General features: G+C 39.4%; 1 protein-coding gene across 1 annotated transcript in view; it reads right to left on the bottom strand.

Moving 5' to 3' along the window:
* LOC102737394 (cilia- and flagella-associated protein 61) overlaps positions 1–21,983 on the bottom strand; it is an 83,376-nt gene that overhangs the window by 53,740 nt on the left and 7,653 nt on the right. Inside the window, exon 2 of the mRNA XM_081831991.1 lies at positions 2,967–3,044. Within this exon, the coding sequence (XP_081688117.1) occupies positions 2,967–3,032 (66 nt within the window). The 5' untranslated portion in view covers positions 3,033–3,044. The remainder of the gene's footprint in view (positions 1–2,966; positions 3,045–21,983) is intronic.

The following is a 21,983-nucleotide window of genomic DNA, read 5'->3' as shown; positions in this document are numbered from 1 at the left end:
TCTCAAAATAAGTTTAACTACTATGAAGGGATAGAATATGACTCTAAAAATGAAAAATAAAAAATATTTTTTAAAAAAGGGATTGATAAGATGTTGGTTGAAGATGGGAAAAAGAAAAATTCAAAAAAAATAGAAAAAGAAAATTAAAAAAATTAACTTTGAAAGACTAAAGAATCATGGGAAAAAGCCATGAATTCTATGTGCAGTATTCCCCTAGCTCTGGAGTTCTGCCATTCTCATTGATCGGTAAACTTGGTCTTGGCTGGCTATTCTCGCTGATCTTCTGAGGGAGGGGCCTATTGCCGTGGTTCCGAAATGTCTTTGCCGGAGGCGGAATTGCCCCGCCCTTGCCGGTCTGGGCTAAGTAACCTGCTCCAGTTTGCTCTCAGGAGCTTTTGTTCCCTGCAAGCTTCCCGTACAGCTTTGGAGGACGAGAGTGAAAATGGCGGCCTCCCAATCTCCACCCCAGAGGACCCGAGAACTCGGGGCCCTGCTCCTCAGTGCACCCCCAGAGAAAAGCAGTCAGTCACTCCCGTCTCCCCGGTCTCCGGCCACACTCCGTGCTCACCCGGCCTGTGACCGAGCGTTTCTATCTCTGGCACCCAACCCCGGGTGGAGTCTCCAAACCCAGCAGATCCCTGCAGTGTGCTCCTGTGCCTCTCCTCCTGGTGGAGGAAGGGGAGTCTCCCAGGATCTGCTGTTTGTTGGGTCCCTGCTGGAGGAGCAGTGGCCCGACTGTGCCGCAGATCATGGTTTATGGCAACCCTGAGCTGAGAGCCCGCTCCTCGGCTCCGTCTCTGCAGCCGGCTTCCCAGCTCTGATACCTGGGAGCTCTGCCGCACTCAGGCACCCCCAGTCTTTCTGTGATCCCGAGGGTCCTGAGACCACGCTGTCCCGTGAGAATTCCACCCCCCGCTTAGCCACTGGAGAGATGTCCCTCAGCAGAGCCGACTTCTAAAAGTTCCGATTTTGTGCTCCACGGCTCGATGACTTGCCAGAAGCGGCCAACGGAGACCCCCTCCCCCCGCTGCTATCTTCCCGAATATCGCCTCAGATTCACTTCTCCGCACGTCCTACCTTCCAGAAAGTGGTCGCTTTTCTGCTCAGAGTTGTTGCTATTCTTTTCTTCGATCTCCTGTTGAGTCTGTAGGTGTTCAGAATGGTTTGATCCCTATCTAGCTGAATTTCTGGGACCAGACGAAATTTAGGTCTCCTACTCCTCCGCCATCTTGCTCCTCCTCCAAAATATAAATATTTTTAAAAGGAGGTGTGGCAGATTCTATTTTCCAAAGACGGTCACAAGAGTAATTTGCATCCCAAATGCTCTTTGGTAGACAGACCTTGCCATACCCACATCAAGAAGTGGAGTCCATTTCTCCAACCCTGGAATCTGAGCATGCTCTGTAACTGCTTTGGCCAATAGAATATGGTAGAAATGATGCTGTACCAGAAAAGAGAATCATTTGAAAACTCTCAGAACTAGTAAGAGACTTCCAAAACGTGGCTGGAAATAAGATCACAATTACAAAAATTATTATTTTTCTCACATACCAAAATAAACATTTAGAAAGTACAATGAAAAAAAAAGTATCTAATCACAATACCCAGAAAAATATAAAACAAGTAGAAATAAATCATAAATGTCTAGGACTGTATCAGTCAGGGCTCAGCAGGAAACAGATGGTATGTTCAAATTAGGATAACTGGAGGTGGTTTTAACAAAAAGACTTTTTACAAGAAGGGGCAGGGCATAGGGAAACCAGTAAGGATGATGTAGCAGCAACTGCAAGCTATCACCACCCTAGGTGGGTGGCATGGGAGGTACTAGTTACTAGAGTCCAAATTGAGAGGGTCCTGGAGAAAAGGCCACCTTGGAAAGGTCAGGGAACTCAATGGAGACACCAGCCAGCTCAAGGCATCCCAACCTCACTCTCCTCCCTTCCTCTCCTCAGGGCTCCCCATTGGCCAAACCCAATTAGAAGCTGAGGGGTGAAGGTACCCATGATGTTGCCTACCAGGTCAGGCTCCCTGGGACAGTACAGGGCAGAGAGTAAACCTATAGGGGCAAACAAAATACCTGGCACAAGAAACCTGTATGCTAAAAGCCACAAAACTTTAGTGAAGAACCCAAAAGAATTCAACACCACCACCACCAAAACAGGAAGCCATGTTCCTAGAAAGTCTCAGTATTTTAATTGTCGATTCAGCCTAAATTGTTCTATAAAAACCACGAAGGTGCAAATAAGTTCATAGTAAGTGTTAGAAGGCTTATCTGAAAGAGGAAATGTCTTATTAAAAGCAAGAGAATTTATTAAAAAAAAAAAAAAAGATAAGTGAGAAAAGACTCCCCTACAAGATATACCAGACATGATAATACAACAGATATTGACAAATGAATCCATGGAACAGAACAGGAGAATTTAAAAATAGGCACAGGCACATGGAAATTTAATGTAAAGGTGGCATTTTAAATCAGCAGGAAAAGAATGAACTGTTCAGCAGTAAATATTTAGGAAGAACTGGTTGTGCATTAGGAAAAAAATAAAATTACTTGTCCAATTGACCATACACACGCACACACCCACACACACACACACACAGAATACATGTAATTAAGTGCAAGGAAGACTGTAGGAATGGACTGATGCCCAACTATTAATAGTAGTAATCCTTTGGGGAGAGCAGTAAGACTTTTGGGGGGGTCCTAATGGAAGGTTATTTGAATTTTTACATGAATGTTTTCATGTATTCTCTGTCATATTTTAAACTGAAAAAGAAATGGGAAATTCAAAGTCAACCAAGTGGGATGAAAGCAGATGATGATTTATATCCTTCCAAAAAATGTATAGTCTTCAAAAAAAAGGTCATTCATATTAAATATGCAAAAATGAAAAAGAGGCATTGTGCGCTAATTCATGATATAAAAAGGCACAATCCAGGAAATCAATGTCTATTTTGCAATTTACCATTTCATCTCTGATAACTGCAATGCCAACTATTTGTTCTGCGACTTCAGCTACAAATGCCTTCATTGGTGTTCCATCCTGAAAAGATAAGCATGGATTTTAAGACCCTTAAAAATATAACTATCAAGGTTTCTCTAAGGAGTCAGTCGTGGGCCTTAAGCATGGTCACCTAATGACAATGACAGTCAGAGCCAACATCCATCAGTACTTACCTTTGGACCATGTACTAAGTTAAATGTCTTCCCTGTGTTCACTGAATCCTCATTCCTACAAGGTAAATATTATCACTACCTCTATTTCACTTACAAGAAAATAAAGTTTGGGGTGCTGAGGAACATGCCAAGACTTCCAGCTAGTAAGGGATGAATCTGTGATTCAAACCACAGTCCCTTTGACTTTGAATCCATTTTCTTTAGCTCTACATCAGTGGTTCTCAAAAATTATGATCTCAGGACCCTATTCCCTGAGGACTCCAAAGAGCATGGAGTAGTGTGTTAAAGCTATCTATTGATAGTTTCTGTTTTAGAAATTCAAACCGAGAATAAATTTAATTTGTTTATTCATTTTTGTTTAATTTACTAATTAAAACAAAATTTAAAATTTGACAAAAATATTTAGAGAGGAGAGTAGCATTGTTTTATATTTTTGCAAATCTCTTTAATGTCTGGCTTAATGGAAGGCAGCTGGATGCTCATATCTACTTCTGCATTCAATCTGTTGCAATATGTTATTTTGGTTGAAATAAATGAAAAAAAAAATCTGTCTTCACAAAGATACAGAGTTGGAAAGCAGAGAAGTATTTAAACAACCGTTTCAGATAATTATGGATATTCTTCTCTGATGATCCACCAAAACTCAACAAGTGGTACTGTTTTAAAGATGAGCTGCAATGTGGAATCTGAAACCATATCAATAAATTGGTATACATTGTCACATTAAAACCCATCCGTCTATTCTGCTCTTTGAATGAATCTTTTACTATGTGTGATTTTGTAACATCATGTTTTATCTAGAAAATACTGGTTCACCAAACTTACACATATTTCCCAAATGTTGACCTATGACAAAATATCAAAGCATCACATTTGATAATATCATCACCAGCCTCATCAGAACAATTTTTAAGTTTTTGGAAGCTGTCAAGCTCATGATGAGAGATACTGATTTTCCAAAATTCTGATTTTTTATTGAAAGCTTGGATTTTATCAGAGGGAACAAATGCTGTCAGTTGTTTCCTTGGAGAGACAGCCTCACTTCATTCATTTTTAAGAAAACGTCTGGTCTCCAAGACCGAATAACCACATTTTGTCTGCCAGCTGTTCTTTCAAGTAAAAATGGTGTTGCAGGAGAACAGTGGCTGGGTCAGCATGAAGATCAAATAATTGCAGAAATGCTTTCTCTTGAAACAAGCAACAACTTCAGTCTACAGCAGAAGAGCATTATGTGCATTTCTCATTTTTTTGTCACAACAGAACATTGAAAATATAGGTACCTAAGGATTGAAGTTTAATAAAGTTAATAATTTTTACTGCTTCAAGTGAAACTAGCTTTTCCTTTTTTTTAATTGAAATTTATATGGAGATAGCTGCAGACTCACAAGCAATTTTAAGAAATAATACAGAGAAATTCCTTGTACATGTTGCCCAGTATCCCATCATGATAATGTTCTGCAAAACTCTAGTATATTATGACAAGCAGGGAATGCACATTGCTATGATTGTGTGTATGTGTATCAAGTTCTACACAATTTTATACCCTGTAGAGGTTCATGTATCCACCACCACAGTCAAGAGACTGAACGGTTCCAACACAAAGATCCCTTGGGTTGCCCTACAAGAACCATACCCATCTACTCCCTGTCCTCCTCTTGTCCCTAACCCCTGGCAACAAATAATCTCTTCTCCATTTCTAAAATTGTGTTATTTCAAAAATGCCAAATAGGTGGAATTATATAGTATGTAACCTTTAGGGTTTGGCTCCCTCCCATCCCCCAGCTCAGCGCAATTCTCTGCAGATTCATCCAAGTTGATGCATGCATCAACAATGCATTCCTTTGTATTGTTAAGTATTACTCCATGGCATGGATGTGCCACAGTTTACCCACTCACCTGTTGAAGGACATCTGGGCCAATTCTGACTGCTTATGAACAATCGTGTACAAGTCTTCATTTCTCTGGGATAAATGCCCAGGAGTGCAATTACTTGGTCATATGATTGTTGCTTTGAGGTTTTTGAAGAAACAGCCAAAATGTCTTCCAGAGCAATGGTATCATTTTACATTCCCACTGGCAACATATAAATGATCCTATTTCCCTGCATCCTCCCTAGCATTTAGTGGTGCCTCTCTTTGTGTTTTAGCCACTCTGTTGATGTGCAATGCTATCTTCACTAGGCTCTCTTTTCCTTATTGTTACTATGAGTGAATGGCGATGAAGAAACCGATGAAATCTGGTGCCCACTGCCTTGATCCACACCGAGGCTCCCAAGGTTTACCCACCACTGCATTTGCACCATCAGTGTGAATATCAATACAGTGGAAAAGGAAAATAGTTCCTTATTCTTATTATGCAAATAGTTTTCACTTCACAGAACCCCCCTGAAAATTGATGTCTCAGAGACCCCTATGACTCCTTAAACCCCACTTTGAGAACAGGGTGATACATCATACTGCATTGGCAGGTCAGGAGGGAAGGAGCAAATAAATGAAAAACAAAAAACAAAAAACCCAAAAAGATCAAGACAAACCAAAACAGAAAACATGTGCTAGAGAGAAGTTTTATTTTAATTTGATGTCTTGATAAATATTAAATATTTCACTGTGTTTAGGTGTTTGGTGTCTCCCTCTTGATGACTAAAATTTAACTAAAGTGCTTATTCAAAAGAGCCAATAACTGGAAACTCCCCCAAATGACAGTAGAAAGAAGAAATAAGTTGTGGCATCTTCATGCAATGAAATACTTTACAGCACAATATGGGTGAATCTCACAAACACAGTGCTGAGCAAAAAAACCTGATACCAGAAAACATACTATGTGATCCCTTTAAATAAAGTTCAAAAACAGGCATAACCAATTTATGATCTTAGAAGTTAAGGTGGTATTAACCTGAGGAGAAAGTAACTGAATGGGAGCATGAAGGGGACTTCAGGCAGGCTGGGGTTAGTCTGTTTCCTGAAACAGGTGCTCATTAATTACATGGTATATTCAAATTGTGAACCTATCCAGCTGTTTATTGGTTATAGTTCAATACAACTTTTTTCAAAATAAAATTTATCACAAAAGTAACTAAGCATTTCTCTAACTACATGCACTGTTCCATGTCTGGTTAAGTAAACTGTCATGGTCCTTAAGAAAGCAGCATTAACATTAGGACCACTGCTAGCTTGTCCTTTGCAAGGGCAAAAGTACAGTATAGTTACTATACTAGAAAGAGAACCTAACACTGGTCATACAGGTGTTTGACAGCCCATCCATTACCTGAGAATGTAGGCAGCTCAACAAAAAAGTCTAGACAGAATCACCAACCAGTAGGGTCAAATGGGGTCCCACTGTCCTAAGTCTGATATCCAGTGTTCCTGGGTGAGCACCAGGCACCCACAGATTCCTGAGCTACCATTCCCTAACCTCAGTCAGATCTGCCTATTCTAAGTCCTGAGATCTATCCTATTCTGGGATACTTGTCTGGATCAAGTCCACATTTTCCATGCCTGTGATAAGGATTTAGAATATCTGATCAGCACCCCACCTTGGGGCCACCAGTGAAGAGAACACCCTCACATCCTTAAACCCCAGTCTCCTTTGTTTTTCTTTTCTTGTTCCCATCTTCCAACCTCACCTCCCCCACTTCCCACTGTGCAATTCTCCAACTATCTCCAACTGGGATCCAAGGAAACTTTAAGGTTGATCCTATGTGGGTCATAATGGCCCATATCACAAGGAAAAGGAAACCAATCTGGTCATAGCAGGTACTTACATGGTCTCTGCGAGCCTCATTGTATTGCTTTAAATCCTCCAATATACTTTTATTCAGCATGAGAGTGCTAACAAGATTTTCAACACCAGGAGTATCCAACAAAGTGGCTAATCTTATTTTAATAGACCTGGATGAGGAGAGATACTTTTTTTTAGGTTAAAATACTAAAATATGTATTCCCTCCCAAAATGAAGACAAAATTATAAAATATCACATAAAATAAATATCCAGTAAAGTATATATTTTATATATATATGTTTATATATATGTTTATATATATATGATATTAGGGTTTGATTAATTATAAAAGTAACTCATTTCATTCTAAAAAACCTGTAAAACACATGCAAAATAGTGCAAAGAAGAAGGTAAAAATCACTGATATTTTCATTAACCAGAGACAATACAAAGTTACATTCCAAATGCATCTAATTTGAAATGTGCAGAAAGATGGGGCAATTTAAGATGGAGACATAGGAAGATCCTGAACTCATCTCCCACAGACACACCACTACATATGGAGTAATTCTCTCTGAAAAAGACCTTAAAACTAGCTGAATGGTGCCTTCACAACAGGCAATAAAGGGCCACATCAAAATGGAAGGAGAGGCAGAGACACAGTCTTGCCAAAAACCTCACCCTGGCATAGTGACCCATGATGGGGAGAGATCTCATGAATATGGAGCTTCTCCTTGAGGATTAAGGGGTTAGTGCCCCACATCAGATACCCCAATCCTCGGGACCTGCACCAAAGAGATGAGCCCCCTAAACACCTGTCTTTGCAAACCATTGGGGCTTATACCTGTAGAGACCTGAAGGGCTGAAGGGACATAAAGATATTGCTCTTGAAGGGGTCACATGCAGACTCACTCACCCAGTGTAAAAGCAGCAGTTTGAAAAGTACCTACACTATGTAAAGGAGATTCATTTGCTAATTTTAAAGCATCTGCTGGAGGGGGTAGGAGCCTGCTGGAACTCTCTCCAGGGACAGAGGCCCTGGAAGGTGTCATTTTTATGCTGCCGTTTACTTTGCTAGTGCCAGGAGGCACACACAGTCCCTGCACTATTCTACTGCCCCACTAAAACCAGGAGACACATGTGGCCCTGTGCTCTCTTGCTGCCCACTAAAGCTGGCAGGCACACCCCAGCCCTGCACTTTTCTGCTGCCTTGCTAAAACTCTCAGGCATGCGCAGTCCACACAGGGGTCTCTCCTGGATCACCTGGCTTTGGTAGCCAGGGAGGCTTGTGTTCTTGGGTCCCACGGGACTGTAACAATCACAGAGACAGTTCTTGGCATGATAGCACCCCCAGGGCACTGCACAGACGGTGGACTGAAACACACCCCAGTCTTTCTGTGAAAAAGGCCTATGTACTCGTCCTGGAGCTCCAGCCCGAAGGGCAGGCCTCAGGTTCACCACACATCTAGCAGCTATGGAATATTCTCAGAAAAAGTAGGCCAGGGGATGCCAGCTTTGTGCTCTCACTCAGCCTTGCTACAACTTGCCAGTAACTCCCAGAAAAGAGCTTATACACTCATTTGAAGCCCCAAATTTTATAAATGTCACCCAAGAGACACCTCCAAACTACCTGGTCTGAAGGCCAGCAGGATTTATGATTGTAGTCCCACAGAACTGCATATATTTGCATACTTTGAAAGCTGCTGCTTGAGGGTCTGGCTTCCAATTAGCCTGAAAGTCAGCAATGAATGAATTCTCCCTTTGGAACACTGACAGGCTTGGCACACTCTCAATAACTGGGACATATCGAGAATAAATCAGGCTGCTTGGACAATCACAAAGGGTGGAGAGACAAGCAAGAGCTAGGGCAAGGTTAAACAATAGGTTCCTCCCCTATACAAGGTCACTCCTTCAAGACTGAGAAAGGTAGCTGTTTTGCCTAAAACAGAAACAAACACAGAGTCAAGCAAAATGAGTAAACAGGAATATGTTTCAAATGAAAGAACAAGAAAAAACCTCAGAAAAACTCTTAATGAAATGAAGATAAGTAGCTTACCTGATTAAGAGTTCAAAGTAATGGTCATAAAGATGCTCACCAAACTTGGGAGAAGTATGAATGACCACAGTGAGAACTTCAACAGAGATAGGCAATAAAGGAAAGTACCAAACAGAAGTCACAGAGCTGAAGAATACAATAACTGAACTGAAAAATATACTAGAGGGGTTCACCAGCAGACTAGATGAAGCAGAAGAAAGAATCAGTGATGTAGAAAATAGGGCAGTGGAACTCACCCACACTGAGCAGTGAAGAGAAAAAGGAATGTAAAAAGTGAAGATAGCTTAAGGGACCCATGGGACAACATCAAACAGAATAACGTTCGCACTATAGGAGTCCCAGAAGAAACAAGAAAGAGAACAGGGCAAAAAACTTATTTGAAGAAACAATGGCTGAGAACTTTCCTAACCTGGGGAAGGAAACACATATCCAAATCCAGGAAGCCCAGAATGTTCCAAATCAGATGAACTCAAAAAGATCTACACTAATACACATTATAATTAGAATGCCAAAAGTTAAAGATAAAGAGAGAATCTTAAAAGCAGCAGGAGAAAAACAACTTGTTATGTACAAGGGAACCACCAGACGATCAGTAGATTTTTCAGCAGAATCTTTACAGGCCTGAAGGGAGTGACAGGACACATGGAAAGTGCTAAAAGGAACATACTTCCAACCAAGAAACCTCTGCCCACCAAGGCCATCATTCAGAATTGAGAGATGAAGAATTTCCCAGACAAGCAAAAGCTAAAGGAGTTCATCGCCACTAAACTGGCCTTATAAGAAATATAAGAAAGCATATTAATTAGCAACAAGAAAACATATGAAAGTAAAAATCTCACTGGTAAAGGTAAACATATAGCAAAGGTAGTGGATTAATCACTTAATAAAGCTAGTATGAAGGTTAAAAACCAAAAGTAGCAAGAATAATTATAACTTCTATGATTAGTTAAGGGATACACAAAATAAGAAGATGTAATATGTGACATCAAAAACACAAAACATGGGGTGGAGGGAATAAAAATGTAGACCTTTAGAATGCATTCAAGCTAAGCTGCTATGAACCTAAAATAGACTATTATATATATACTACATATATATATATAGTATATATATATATATACTAGTGCCCCTTCTTTTCAGCTTAAAAGAGTCCCTTTACATCTTTCCTGTAAAAAAGACTCACTTCAGAAGTAAGGACATACACGGACTGAAAGTGAAGGGATGGAAAAAGATGTTCCATGAAAATAGAAATTAAAAAAAAAAAAAGCTGGAGTTATATCAGGCAAAGCTCTAGCTATATCAGACAAAACAGGCTTTAAAACAAAGACTGTAATAAAAGACAAAGAAGTACATTAAATAATGATAAAGGGGTCAATCTAACAAGAGGATATAACATTTGTAAATATTTATGCACCTAACAGAGAAGCACCTAAATGGGAGAAATTTATAGCAATACATTTATAGCAGGAGACTTTAATACCCCACTACATTAGTGGATCATCCAGACAGAAAATAAAAAAGGAAACATCAGCGTTAAATGACTTACTGGACCAGATGGACTTAATGTAAAGATACACAAAACATTCAATCCAAAAGCAGCAGAATACACATTCTTCTCAACTGCACCTGGAACATTCTCCAAGACAGATCATATGCTAGGCTACAAAACAAATTTAAATAAATTTAAGAAGATTGAAATCATATCAAACATCTTTCCAACCACAGTGGTATGAAACAAGAAAGTTATTACAAGAAGAGAACTGGAAAAATCACTAACACATGGAAATCAAACAACATGCTGCTGAACAACCAATGAATCAACAAATAAACCAAAGGACAAACCAAAAAATACCTTGAGACAAATGAAAATGGAAATACACCATACTGAAATCTATGGGATTCAGCAAAAGCAGTTCTAAGAGGAAGTTCATAGTGATAAAGGCCTAACTCAAGAAACAAGAAAAATCTCAAATAATCTAATTTACACCTAAAGGAACTAGAAGAAGAAAAAATGAAGCCCAAAGTTAATTGAAGGAAATATCAGAAATAGCAGATATCTGAAAGATCAGAACAGAAATAAACGAAATGGAGACTAAAAAGACAATAGAAAATGTCAATGAAATTAAGAGCTGGTTCTTTGAAGAGATAAAACTGGAAAACCTTTAGCTAGACTCACCAGGAAAAAAGAGAGGGCTCAAATAAATAAAATCAGAAATGAAAGAGAAGTTACAACTGATACTGCAGAGAAACAAAGAATCATAAGGGACTACTATGAATAATTACAGGCCAACAAACTGGACACCCTGGAAGAAATGGATAAATTACTAGAAACATACACTCTTCCAAGACCAGATCATGAAGAAATAGAAAATCTGAACAGACTGATTACTAGTAAGGAAATTGAATCAGTAATTAAAAAAAAAAAAAATCTCTCAACAAACAAAAGCCAAGGACCAGACAGCTTCACTGGTGAATTCTACCAAACATTCAGAGAAGATTTAATACCAATCCTCACAAAGCGAAGGAAACAATCAACAAAACTAAAAGGCAGCCTACAGAATGGGAGAAGATATTTGCAAATGACATACCTGATAAATGGTTAGTACTCAAAATCTATAAACTTATCAAACTCAACACCCACAAAACAAATAATCCAGTTAAGAAATGGGCAGAAGACATGAATAAACATTTTTCCAAAGAAGACAACTAGATGGCCAACAGACACATGAAAAGATGCTCAATATCACTCATCATCAGAGAACTACAAATCAAAACCACAATGAGATACCACCTCACACCTGTCAGAATGGCCAAAATTAACACAGGAAACAACAGGTGTTGGCGAGGATGTGGAGGAAGGGGAACCCTGATGGGAATGCAAACTGGTGCAGCCACTCTGGAAAACAGTATGGAGGTTCCTCAAAAAGTTAAAAATAGAGCTACCCTATGATCCAGCAATTGTACTACTAGGTATTTACCCAAAGGATACAAAAATACTGATTCAAAGGGCACATGCACCCTGATATTTACAGCAGCATTATCAACCATAATTATGGAAAGAGCCCAAATGTCCATCGACTGATGAATGGATAAAGAAAATGTAATACACACACACACACGTACATATATATACATATACACTCACACAGTGGAATATTACTCAGTCATCAAAAAGAATGAAACCTTGCCATTTGCAATGATACGGATGGAACTAGAGTGTATTATGCTAAGCGAAATAAGTCAGTCAGAGAAAGACAAATACCATATGATTTCATTCATGTGGAATTTAAGAAACAAAACAGATGAACACAAGGGAAGAGAAAAAAAAGAGAGGGAAACGAATCATGAGATTCTTATCTATAGAGTACAAACTGAGGGCTGATGGAGGGGAAGTGGAGAGGGTATGGGATAAATGGGTGGTGGGTATTACGGAGGACCCTTGTGTTGCACACTGAATGTTATATGTAAGTGATAAATCACTAAATTCTACTCCTGAAACCGACATTACAATATATGTTAACTAACTAGAATGTAAATAAAAATTTGAAAAAAGAAAAAAATTAAAACAATTAAAAAAAATACCAATCCTTAAACTTTTCCAAAAAACTGAAGAAGACAGTATACTTACAAACTCATTTTAGGAGGCCAGCATTACCCTGATACCAAAACTAGACAAAGACACCACAAAAAAAGAAAATTAAAGGCCAATATCCCTGATAAACATAGATGCAAAAATCCTCAACAAACTATTAGCAAACAGAATTTAACAATACATAAAGAGGATCATACACCATTATCAAGGGGGATTTATTCCAGAGATGCAAGAATGGTTCAATGTGGGGCACCTGGGTGGCTCAGTCGTTAAGCATCTGCCTTCAGCTCAGGTCCTGATCCCAGGGTCCTGGGATCGAGCCCCGCATCAGGCTCCCTGCTCTGCGGGAAGCCTGCTTCTCCCTCTCCCACTCCCCCTGCTTGTGTTCCCTCTCTCGCTGTTTTTCTCTCTGTCAAATGAAGAAATAAAATCTTAAAAAAAAAAAAAAAAGGAATGGTTCAATGTCCACAAATCAATCAATGTGATATACCACATTAACAAAATGAAGGATAAAAATCATACAATCTGTTCAATAGATGCAGAAAAAGCATATGACAAAATTCAACATCTATTCATGATAAAAACTTTCAACAAAGTGGGAAGAGGGAACGTATCTCAACATAATAAAGGCTAGATATGACAAATCCACAGCTAAGATCATACTCAATGGTGAAAAACTGTTCTCTAAGATCAGGAACAAAACAAGAATGCCTATACTCACCATTTTTATTAAATATAGTACTGGAAGTCCTAGCCAGAGCAATTAGGCAAGAAGAAGAAATAAAAGACATCCAAACTGGAAAGAAAGAAGTGAAACTGTCACTATTTGCTAATGACTGATTTTACATATGGAAAACCCAAAAGACCACCAAAAAACTGTTAGTACTAATAAATAAATTCTGTAAAGTTGCATGATACAAAATCAATACACAAAAATCTATCGCATTTCTATACACTAATAATGAACTATCAGAAAGAAAAATTAAGAAAATATCCCATTTACAATTGCATCAAGAGAATAAAATACCTAAAAATAAATTTAACCAAGGAGGTGAAAGACCTGCATGCTGAAAAGAATAATACATTGATGAAAGAAATTGAAGTCACAAATAAATGGGAAGATACTCCATGCTCATGGGTTGGAAGAATCAATATTGTTCAAATGTCCATATTACCCAAAGCAATCTACAGATTCAATGCAATCCCTATCAATATTCCAATGACATTTTCCTAGAAATAGAACAAATATTCCTAAAATTTGTATGGAACCACAAAAGACCCTAAGTAGCCAAAGCAATCTTGAGAAAGAACAAAGCCAGAGGCATCATGCTCTCTGATTTCAAACTATATTACAAAGCTACAGTATTCATAAAAGTATAGTATTGGCATAAGACAGATAGATCAATAGAACAGAATAGTGAGCCCAGAAATTAACCCATGTTTACATGGTCACTTAATATATGACAAAGGAGGCAAGAATATACAATGGGTAAAGAATAATCTCTTTGGTAAATAGTATTGAGAAAACTGGACAGCCACATGCAAAAGAATGAAACTAGATCACTATCTTACACCACACACAAAAATTAACACAAAATCCATTAAAGAATTTAATATAAGACCTGAAACCATAAAACTCTTAGAAGAAAACATATGTGGTGAGCTCCTTGACCTTGGACTTGGCAATGATTTTTTGAAACTGAATACAAAAGCAAAGGCAGGGGCGCCTGGGTGGCTCAGTCGTTAAGTGTCTGCCTTTAGCTCAGGTCATGGATCCTGGGATCGAGCCCCACATCGGGCTCCCTGCTCCGCGGGAAGCCTGCTTCTCCCTCTCTCATTCCCCCTGCTTGTATTCCTTCTCTCGCTGTCTCTCTCTCTCTGTCAAATAAATAAATGAAAATCTTTAAAAAAAAAAAAAAAGCAAAGGCAACAAGTGCAAAAATAAACAAGTGGGACTATATCAAATTAAAAAGGAGAGGAAGTTCATAGTGATAAAGGCCTAACTCTGAAAGGAGAACATATTTGCAAATCATATATCTGATAAGGGGTTTATATTTAAAATGTATAAAGAACTCATGCAACACAATAGCGAAAAATATCTGATTTAAAAATGGGCAGATTATCTGAATAGACAGTTTTCCAAAGAAGATAGACAGGGACCACTAGGCACAGCAAGTCAAAACCACAGTGAGATGTCACCTCACACTTGTAATAAGGGCTATTATAAAAATTAAAGAGTGGCGCCTGGGTAGCTCAGTCGGTTAAGCAGCTGCCTTTGGCTCAAGTCATGATCTCAGGGTCCTAGGATCGAGCCCTGCACTGGGCTTTCTGCTCAGCGTGGAGTCTGCTTCTCCACCCTCCCTCTGCCCCTCCCCCTGCTTATGCTCTCTCTCTCTCTCTCAAATAAATAAATTTTAAAAACCTTTAAAAAAAAGAAATAAGTGTTGGCAAGGTTGTAGAGAAAAGGGATCCCTCATGCACTATTGGTGGGAATGAAAATTGATGCAGCTGCTATGGAAAACAGTGTGGAGGTTCCTCAAAAAATTAAAAATAGAACTACATATAATCCAGCAACTCCATTTCTGGGTATTTATCCAAAAAAACAAAAACATAAATTCAAAAAGATACATGCACCCCTATGTTCATTGGAGCATTATTTACAATAGTCAAGATATGGAAACAAGTATCCATTAATGGATGGATGGATAAAGAAGATGTGGTATATATACAATGGAATATTACTTAGCCATAAAAAAGAATGTAATCGTGCCACTTGCAACAACATGGATGGATCTTGAGGGTATTACGCTAAGGGAAATAAGTCAGACAGAGAAAGACAAATATTGTATGATTTCACTTATATGTGGAATCTAAAAACCAAAACAAAGAAACAAAACAAAACTCACAGATACAGAGAACTGAATAATGGCTGCCAGAGAGGAGGGGGTTAGGAATTGGTAAAATGGGTGAAGGGTGTCAAGAGGTACAAAGTTCCAGTTACAAAATAACAAAGCCATGGGCATGTAATGTACAGCATTATGACTATAGTCAGCAACATTGTAGTGCATATTTAAAAGCTGCCCAGAGAGTAAATCTTAAACGTTCTCATCACAAGAAAAAAAAAATGTAATTCTGCATGGTGATGGATGGTAACTAGACTTACTGTGGTGATCATTTCACAGTGCATGCAAAAGCTGAATCATTATGTGGTACACTTGAAACTAAGATAACGTTACATCAATCATACCTCAATAAAAAAAAGATGCTAGATATAAAAATTATAAGTAAATAGTTCAGCATCATGCTTTATTTCATATTTACTTCATATATAAAGCTGAATTCTTCCCCAAATGTTTAAAGTATGTTAAGAAGTTAAGAAATTATGGGGCACCTGGGTGGCTCATTCGGTTAAGAGTCTGCCTTCGGCTCAGGTCATGATCCCAGGGTCCTGGGATTGAGACCCTCATAGGGCTCCCTGCTCAGGGGGGAGCCTGCTTCTCCCTCTCCCTCTGCCTGTCACTCCCCCTGCTTGTGCGCTCTCTTTCTCTCTCTGTCACATAAATAAATAAAATCTTAAAAAAAAAAAAAAAGTTAAGAAATTACATTGAACCTGGGCTGGCTTCTCGAGTCTTAAAATTCTTAATAATTTAATCTTTGATTTTGCATTTTTACATGCAGTCAAGTAAGACAATAGAGCATGTCCAGGGGTTTGGAGCCACAGCTCATGCATGGTACCCACCTCCCACCATCACTCCATGGGTTCTCTCCCACCTGTTTCCTGCCACTGGTACCTTGGGCCCCACGGTGCCTCCCCATCCCTTCCCCATGATTGCTCTGGCCCTCTGCCAGAGGTGACAACTGGGTTGCATCAGTGGGGGGAGGACCATGTTCAGCCATTATGTTCTACCTTCATGAGGTCCTGGACACAGGCATGGGGAAGGTCAAGGACCACATACATGCCCCATGGAGTCCCTAGTCAGAACAAACTAGTGGCCATCCCCACCCAGGGCAGGCAGTGCCATGGGGTGTTCAGCTGGCAGCTCAGTGTGGATCTCTTGCCTACTCCCAAATCCAGTATTTAGTGCAGAGGTTGCAAGCCATTGGAGAATGCCTATTTGCCTCGGATTGGAGTGGTAAGCCCATGGGAAGATGACTACCTCATTTTACACTGGAGTCCCACATTGCCTATTATGCAGCTGGCCTTGCACTGAACACTCCCAGTCATTAGGGTGTTATTACTAAATAGGAGAGTGCTGTTCCTCCTACCATCAATGAAGTGTAATATTCTAACCTACTTAGCCTTCAATTATAGTGAATATCTTATGCTTAAATTTTAATGCATGCTTCCATACTATGAACAAAGTAGCATATTTGCAAAGAACAATCTACATCTATAATTAACTGGTATAAAGATGATCAATTAATATCACCTTAATAATATAAATATTATGAGCAATTTTTAAGTGAAGGGTAAGAACTCTGTTCTGATATGGCCACCTTATGCCAAGATCTAATTCAGAAGGATTAAAGATCTAAATGCAAAAACAAGACCACAAAAATACTAGGAAAATACCCAAGGAAATTAAGAACATACGTCCACACAAAACCTTGTACTTGAATGTTCATAGCAGCATTGTTCACAATAGCCCCAAAGGTGGAAAGAACCCAAATGTCTATCAACTTCTGAATGGATAAACAAAATGTGGTCTATCCACAATGGAAGTATAATCCAGCCACAGAAAGAAACAAAGTACTGACACAGCCCACAACATGGAGGAACCTTGAAAATGTTATGCTGAGTGAAAGAAGCCACATCTCAAAGGCCATATATTGTATAATTCCATTTATATGAGATGTCCGGAATAGGCACATTTATAGAGATAGATTTGCTACACGGTCCAATATGGGAGCCGCAAGCCGCACGTGGCTACTGAGCAATTAACAGGTGGCATCTCTGAATTGAGATGTGCTGCATGTGTAACATACCCATTGAATTCTGAAGACTTGGTACAAAAAAAGAATGTAAAGTATCTTACTGATACTTTTTATAGCGATAACGCGTTGAAACAATAATATGTTGGATATTAGGGGTTAAATAATAAATATTACAATTAATTGCACCCACTTTTTAATGTTTTAATTAATCAGAACATTTAAAATTACATATGTGGCTCACCCTGTATTTCTTTTGGACAAGGCTGCTCTCTGTTGCCTAGTGTTTGACTCTGAGAGCAATTTTTCCATTGTTCCTTGCTTAACTTAGAAAGCCAAATGTAGGTTTATTCCACGGGTGACTTTTTCACCCAGGGCTTTGAGGCAAATGGCCAGTGTGGATATGATTGCTTACATATCAAATGCTAGGGATGGCAGTTTGTTTGTTTCGCCTTTACCTGGAATGAGAGGACGGGGACCTGTGGCCAAGAGACAGAAAATACAAATGTGGCAATAGTTACACGGCCTCATTTCTTTTATACTGCAATTGACAGGAGCATCCAGAAAAAGTAAAAAATGATTAGATTCTCAATTTAAATGTATTCCTTAAAAATCAATTATTAAAGTGCCTTTATTGAGAATGGTTCATTCAGTTATCAGAACTACTGATTAAACAGCTGCTGAATGCCTGGTGTGTTCTGGGTGTTGGAGATCCATCAGGGAACAAGACAGGCCACAATTCCTGCCTTTATGGAGCTGATCTTCTGTTGGTTCCAGAACCATCTTCCAAGAAATAATTTTGAAATTCCTTAAAGTTTTAAATGATATATATGAGGTTAGAAATGGACCAGGAGTTGTGGAGAACTCAGCCTATGTTTCAGTTACAGAAAACCCTTTGAAAAATAAAACAACTTCAAAACAAACTTGTAAGGATGCTTAGTATTTTATTCTCAATATGCGTGATCCTTAACTAAAATGAAATTATCTTAAAATATATATGGATGTCCTACACACACACACGCACATGCACACACCAAAAGGGGATTGTATTATTGTTGAATTAGGGAGCAGCTATCTTTATTTCTTGCCATATTTTCAGATAAATCTAAAGATTAAGAAAATTCAGGGCACCTGGGTGGCTTAGTTGGTTAAGCGACTGACTTCGGCTCGGGTCATGATCCCAGGGTCCTGGGATCGAGCCCCACATCGGGCTCCCTGCTCTGCAGGAAGCCTGCTTCTCCCTCTCCCACTCCCCCTGCTTGTGTTCCCTCTCTTGCTGTCTCTCTCCCTCTCTCTCTGTCAAATAAATAAATAAATAAATATATTTTTTTAAAAAAAGAAAATTCATTGAGGGTTTATAAAATGATACCAAGACCTTCTGTGGAATGAGCTTTTAATGGGCTAAATAAATATCCAAAAAGACAAAGTCTATGTTTATGTTTACATGTCAGAATTAGGCCCAGTGGGACTGCAAAAGATGGTGGATCCACCGGAGGTATCTAAATGTGGGCCTACTTTCACCTCTTCACAAGTCTCAAACAAGGAGTTTCTGATCTTCATTTTTTCATTATCACCTTTATGCTAGGCCCCGTCCTTCTGTCTCATGGTGTATAACCAGGAAGGAGAACTCCTACCTCCCTCCACCTGTTCTGCATGTCATCTTGCCCAGCCTTCCTGGAAGTGAACTTATATTCAATAACCAGGAGAGTTTATTCTTTTGCTAAGGTTTGGGCCTGGTTTTAAGGCCACCTTGAATCAGAGAGACAGATCAGCTGGGGTTCTCCTTATCCATTCACATGGCTTCCTCCATCTAGTCTCCTGAGGGAGTCCTGCATGGGGCTATCTTGTTTCTTAACCCTTCCCCATAGGCCTTCAAGCTCCCAAGTCACCTCTCTCTTACACTTTCTCTCTCTGATGTACCTGAATGCCCAAACCCATGATTCCCTGGGAAATGTCACCTCTCCATGAAGAAATGGTGAAGCCCCTGCCCACTGGTTCCTTCTTGGGTCTTGAAAGTTTAGCAGCCCTGGGCCTGTTTCCCAGTGAGTTTTTCTTCTTGTCCCATTTTTGGCAGACTCTGATCTCAAAGATCAGAATTTATAGTACTTAATTAGACTGTACACATAACAAAATAGAAAATCATATATAAAAGTAGAAGGAAAAAGATTTAACAGTTAATTTTTCAACCTCAAATTGAATGAATGGTTTTAGACATCTACAGGAGTATTTGTGCATGGATGGAGCCTTGCAGAATATAGGGCAACTTTATGATGCCAGTAAATGAAATCAAAATGATATAAAGAAGAAAAAGTAAATTGAGTTTTTCTGAAATCCAAAGGAGTAATCTATGTAACAGAAACATAAAACAACTTGACAGTCATCAGTATTTCAGTTTAAACCAACCAATCAACAAAACAAAACAATAACCACAAAATAAAGTTTTCTGTTAGGTTCTATTCAAGGAAGCTGATTAAAAGCACCAGGACTGATATCACTAAAACACTGTTGATGATACATGGGCCCGAAACAGTGACATGCTAGAAGAAATGACAACCAGGCATGACAGAGTCATCCATAGAGAAGCAAATAAAAGAAAAATGCTGAGGTGATGAATCATTTAAAAGTCAACCATCTAGAGACATTTTCATTTATGAGCAAAGTTGACAATTAGTGGTATGATTTATTTTAGCAGTAAATACTTATTCGTAGAAAATAATTTCTAGTACAATAAATAAGTTTGAAACATATTCCCCCAAATTAAAAATGGCAAATTTCAGAAAAACATGGTTTGGAAGGGCAGGAAGATGGAATGAGTGGCAAGTTCATCCAACTGTGTCCACCACTCATGAATAAACAAGAGGAAGAAAAAGCCTGTAGGAAGGCTAAGAATGGGCAAGCACGAGCAAAAGGAGAAAATCATTTATACCATATTCTAATCTCATATTACATTTGGAAACCTCCTAGAAATCACTATATCAAGTAAGAAGTGTTAAAAAGCATTTAGTGTATATACATTTAAAGGAAAGTTAACATAAATATTATGTTCTCTTTTCAAAGTCAAAAGTGAAATGATAGGGAACCTTGGCATGGAATTTGTTGACAAAAGAGGTAAGCACCGCTAACAATTGAATGAATGATTTGTTCCAGGGCTCACCAGCATGGCCAGAGGGCAGATGACAGACACAAATATAATTTCCCAAGGGAAGAACGAGATTGGGTGGGAGACCAGAACATGAGGTCATGAAATTTAAAGTAACCAAACTTCAGAGCAAGAACAATCCATCCCAAATGTCAAGAGAAGTGAAGCAAAAAATGGAAGGACACGACATACTCTAAAACCATGGTATAAAAAGAGTAGGTGTTGAGGACCTGTGCCCACATGGCTCCACCCTCACCTCATTCCCCAAGAGGCCTTACCTCCACACCCCAGAGCCCAGCGAGTCTTCTTTCCCTGATCTCTGTTATTCTGCGCATTCACTCTCATCACTTAGACACTGTGTATTTTCTCTCTTCCCTTTATGTATGTCTTTCTCCTCTAACTAGAATGCAGGCCCCATGAGGGCGAGGATTTTTGTCTGTTTGAGTCCCTTCTGCTTGCCCGGAACCTGGAATGGGGGCTGGCACCCACTGCACAGTCCACATGAGGTACTGGATGAATGGAGGAGGCGTGCTGGGGCCTCTGGGAAAGCAAGCGCTTGCCTGCAGCCAGCTCCCTCCCTCTCTGCAGCGTGCTGGGGTGTTGGCCCAGAACTGCAGCAGCCATTCTGCCAATGGGATGGAAGCCAGCTTCGGGCTGGAGCTGACACCAGGAAAAGCAGAGTGGAAAAGGGGAAGAAATCCAAACCCCAGAGATTCAAACCCTAAAACCCGGCCTGTCTGCAGGCCTCCCAGTTACCTGAGCCAATAAATGCCCTATGGCTGAAGCCATTTTGAGTTGGGTTTTCTTTCATTTCCAGCTGAAAGCATTCCCACTGATCATCTATGTTTTGAAATCTGAAAAGATGGTTTTAGGAAAACTCAGGTTAAGGGGAGGGTGTGTATGAAAAGACAAGAATTAGAAAGAGAGAAGAGAAATGAACATTACTTGGTGTAAGTAGACAAAAATCCCTAAGACTGTCATAGTTCATGTATTCTTATAAGACCTAGCCCAAGGGTCTATTTACGCAATACGAAAAGGCCTCCAAACCTCAACAGAACCAGAAATTACCAGATAACAAAAGGTTTAAAGTTGATGTGGCTTACATGGTTCTAGAAAATCTGAATCTGGAGAGGAGATAGAATCACTATCCTTTCCTACAAATGATATACAGGGATCCTCCACTTCATTTTTGCTAACAGAAAGAAATCTGAAGATCTTCACTTTTTTACAAAGAAAGCCATTATCATTATTTGAGAGAGAGAGCGCACAAGCAGGGGGAGCGGCAGAGGGAGAAGCAGGCTCCCTGCTGAGCAGGGAGCCCAATGCGGGGCTCCATCTCAGGACCCTGGGATCATGACCTGAGGTGAA

The sequence above is a fragment of the Leptonychotes weddellii genome, chromosome 10, assembly GCF_054177405.1.
Source record: "Leptonychotes weddellii isolate Sample4059 chromosome 10, ASM5417740v2, whole genome shotgun sequence".
NCBI lineage: Eukaryota > Metazoa > Chordata > Mammalia > Carnivora > Phocidae > Leptonychotes > Leptonychotes weddellii.
The sequence above is the reverse complement of the archived record's forward strand: the minus strand, read 5'-3'. Positions and strand labels throughout refer to the sequence as shown.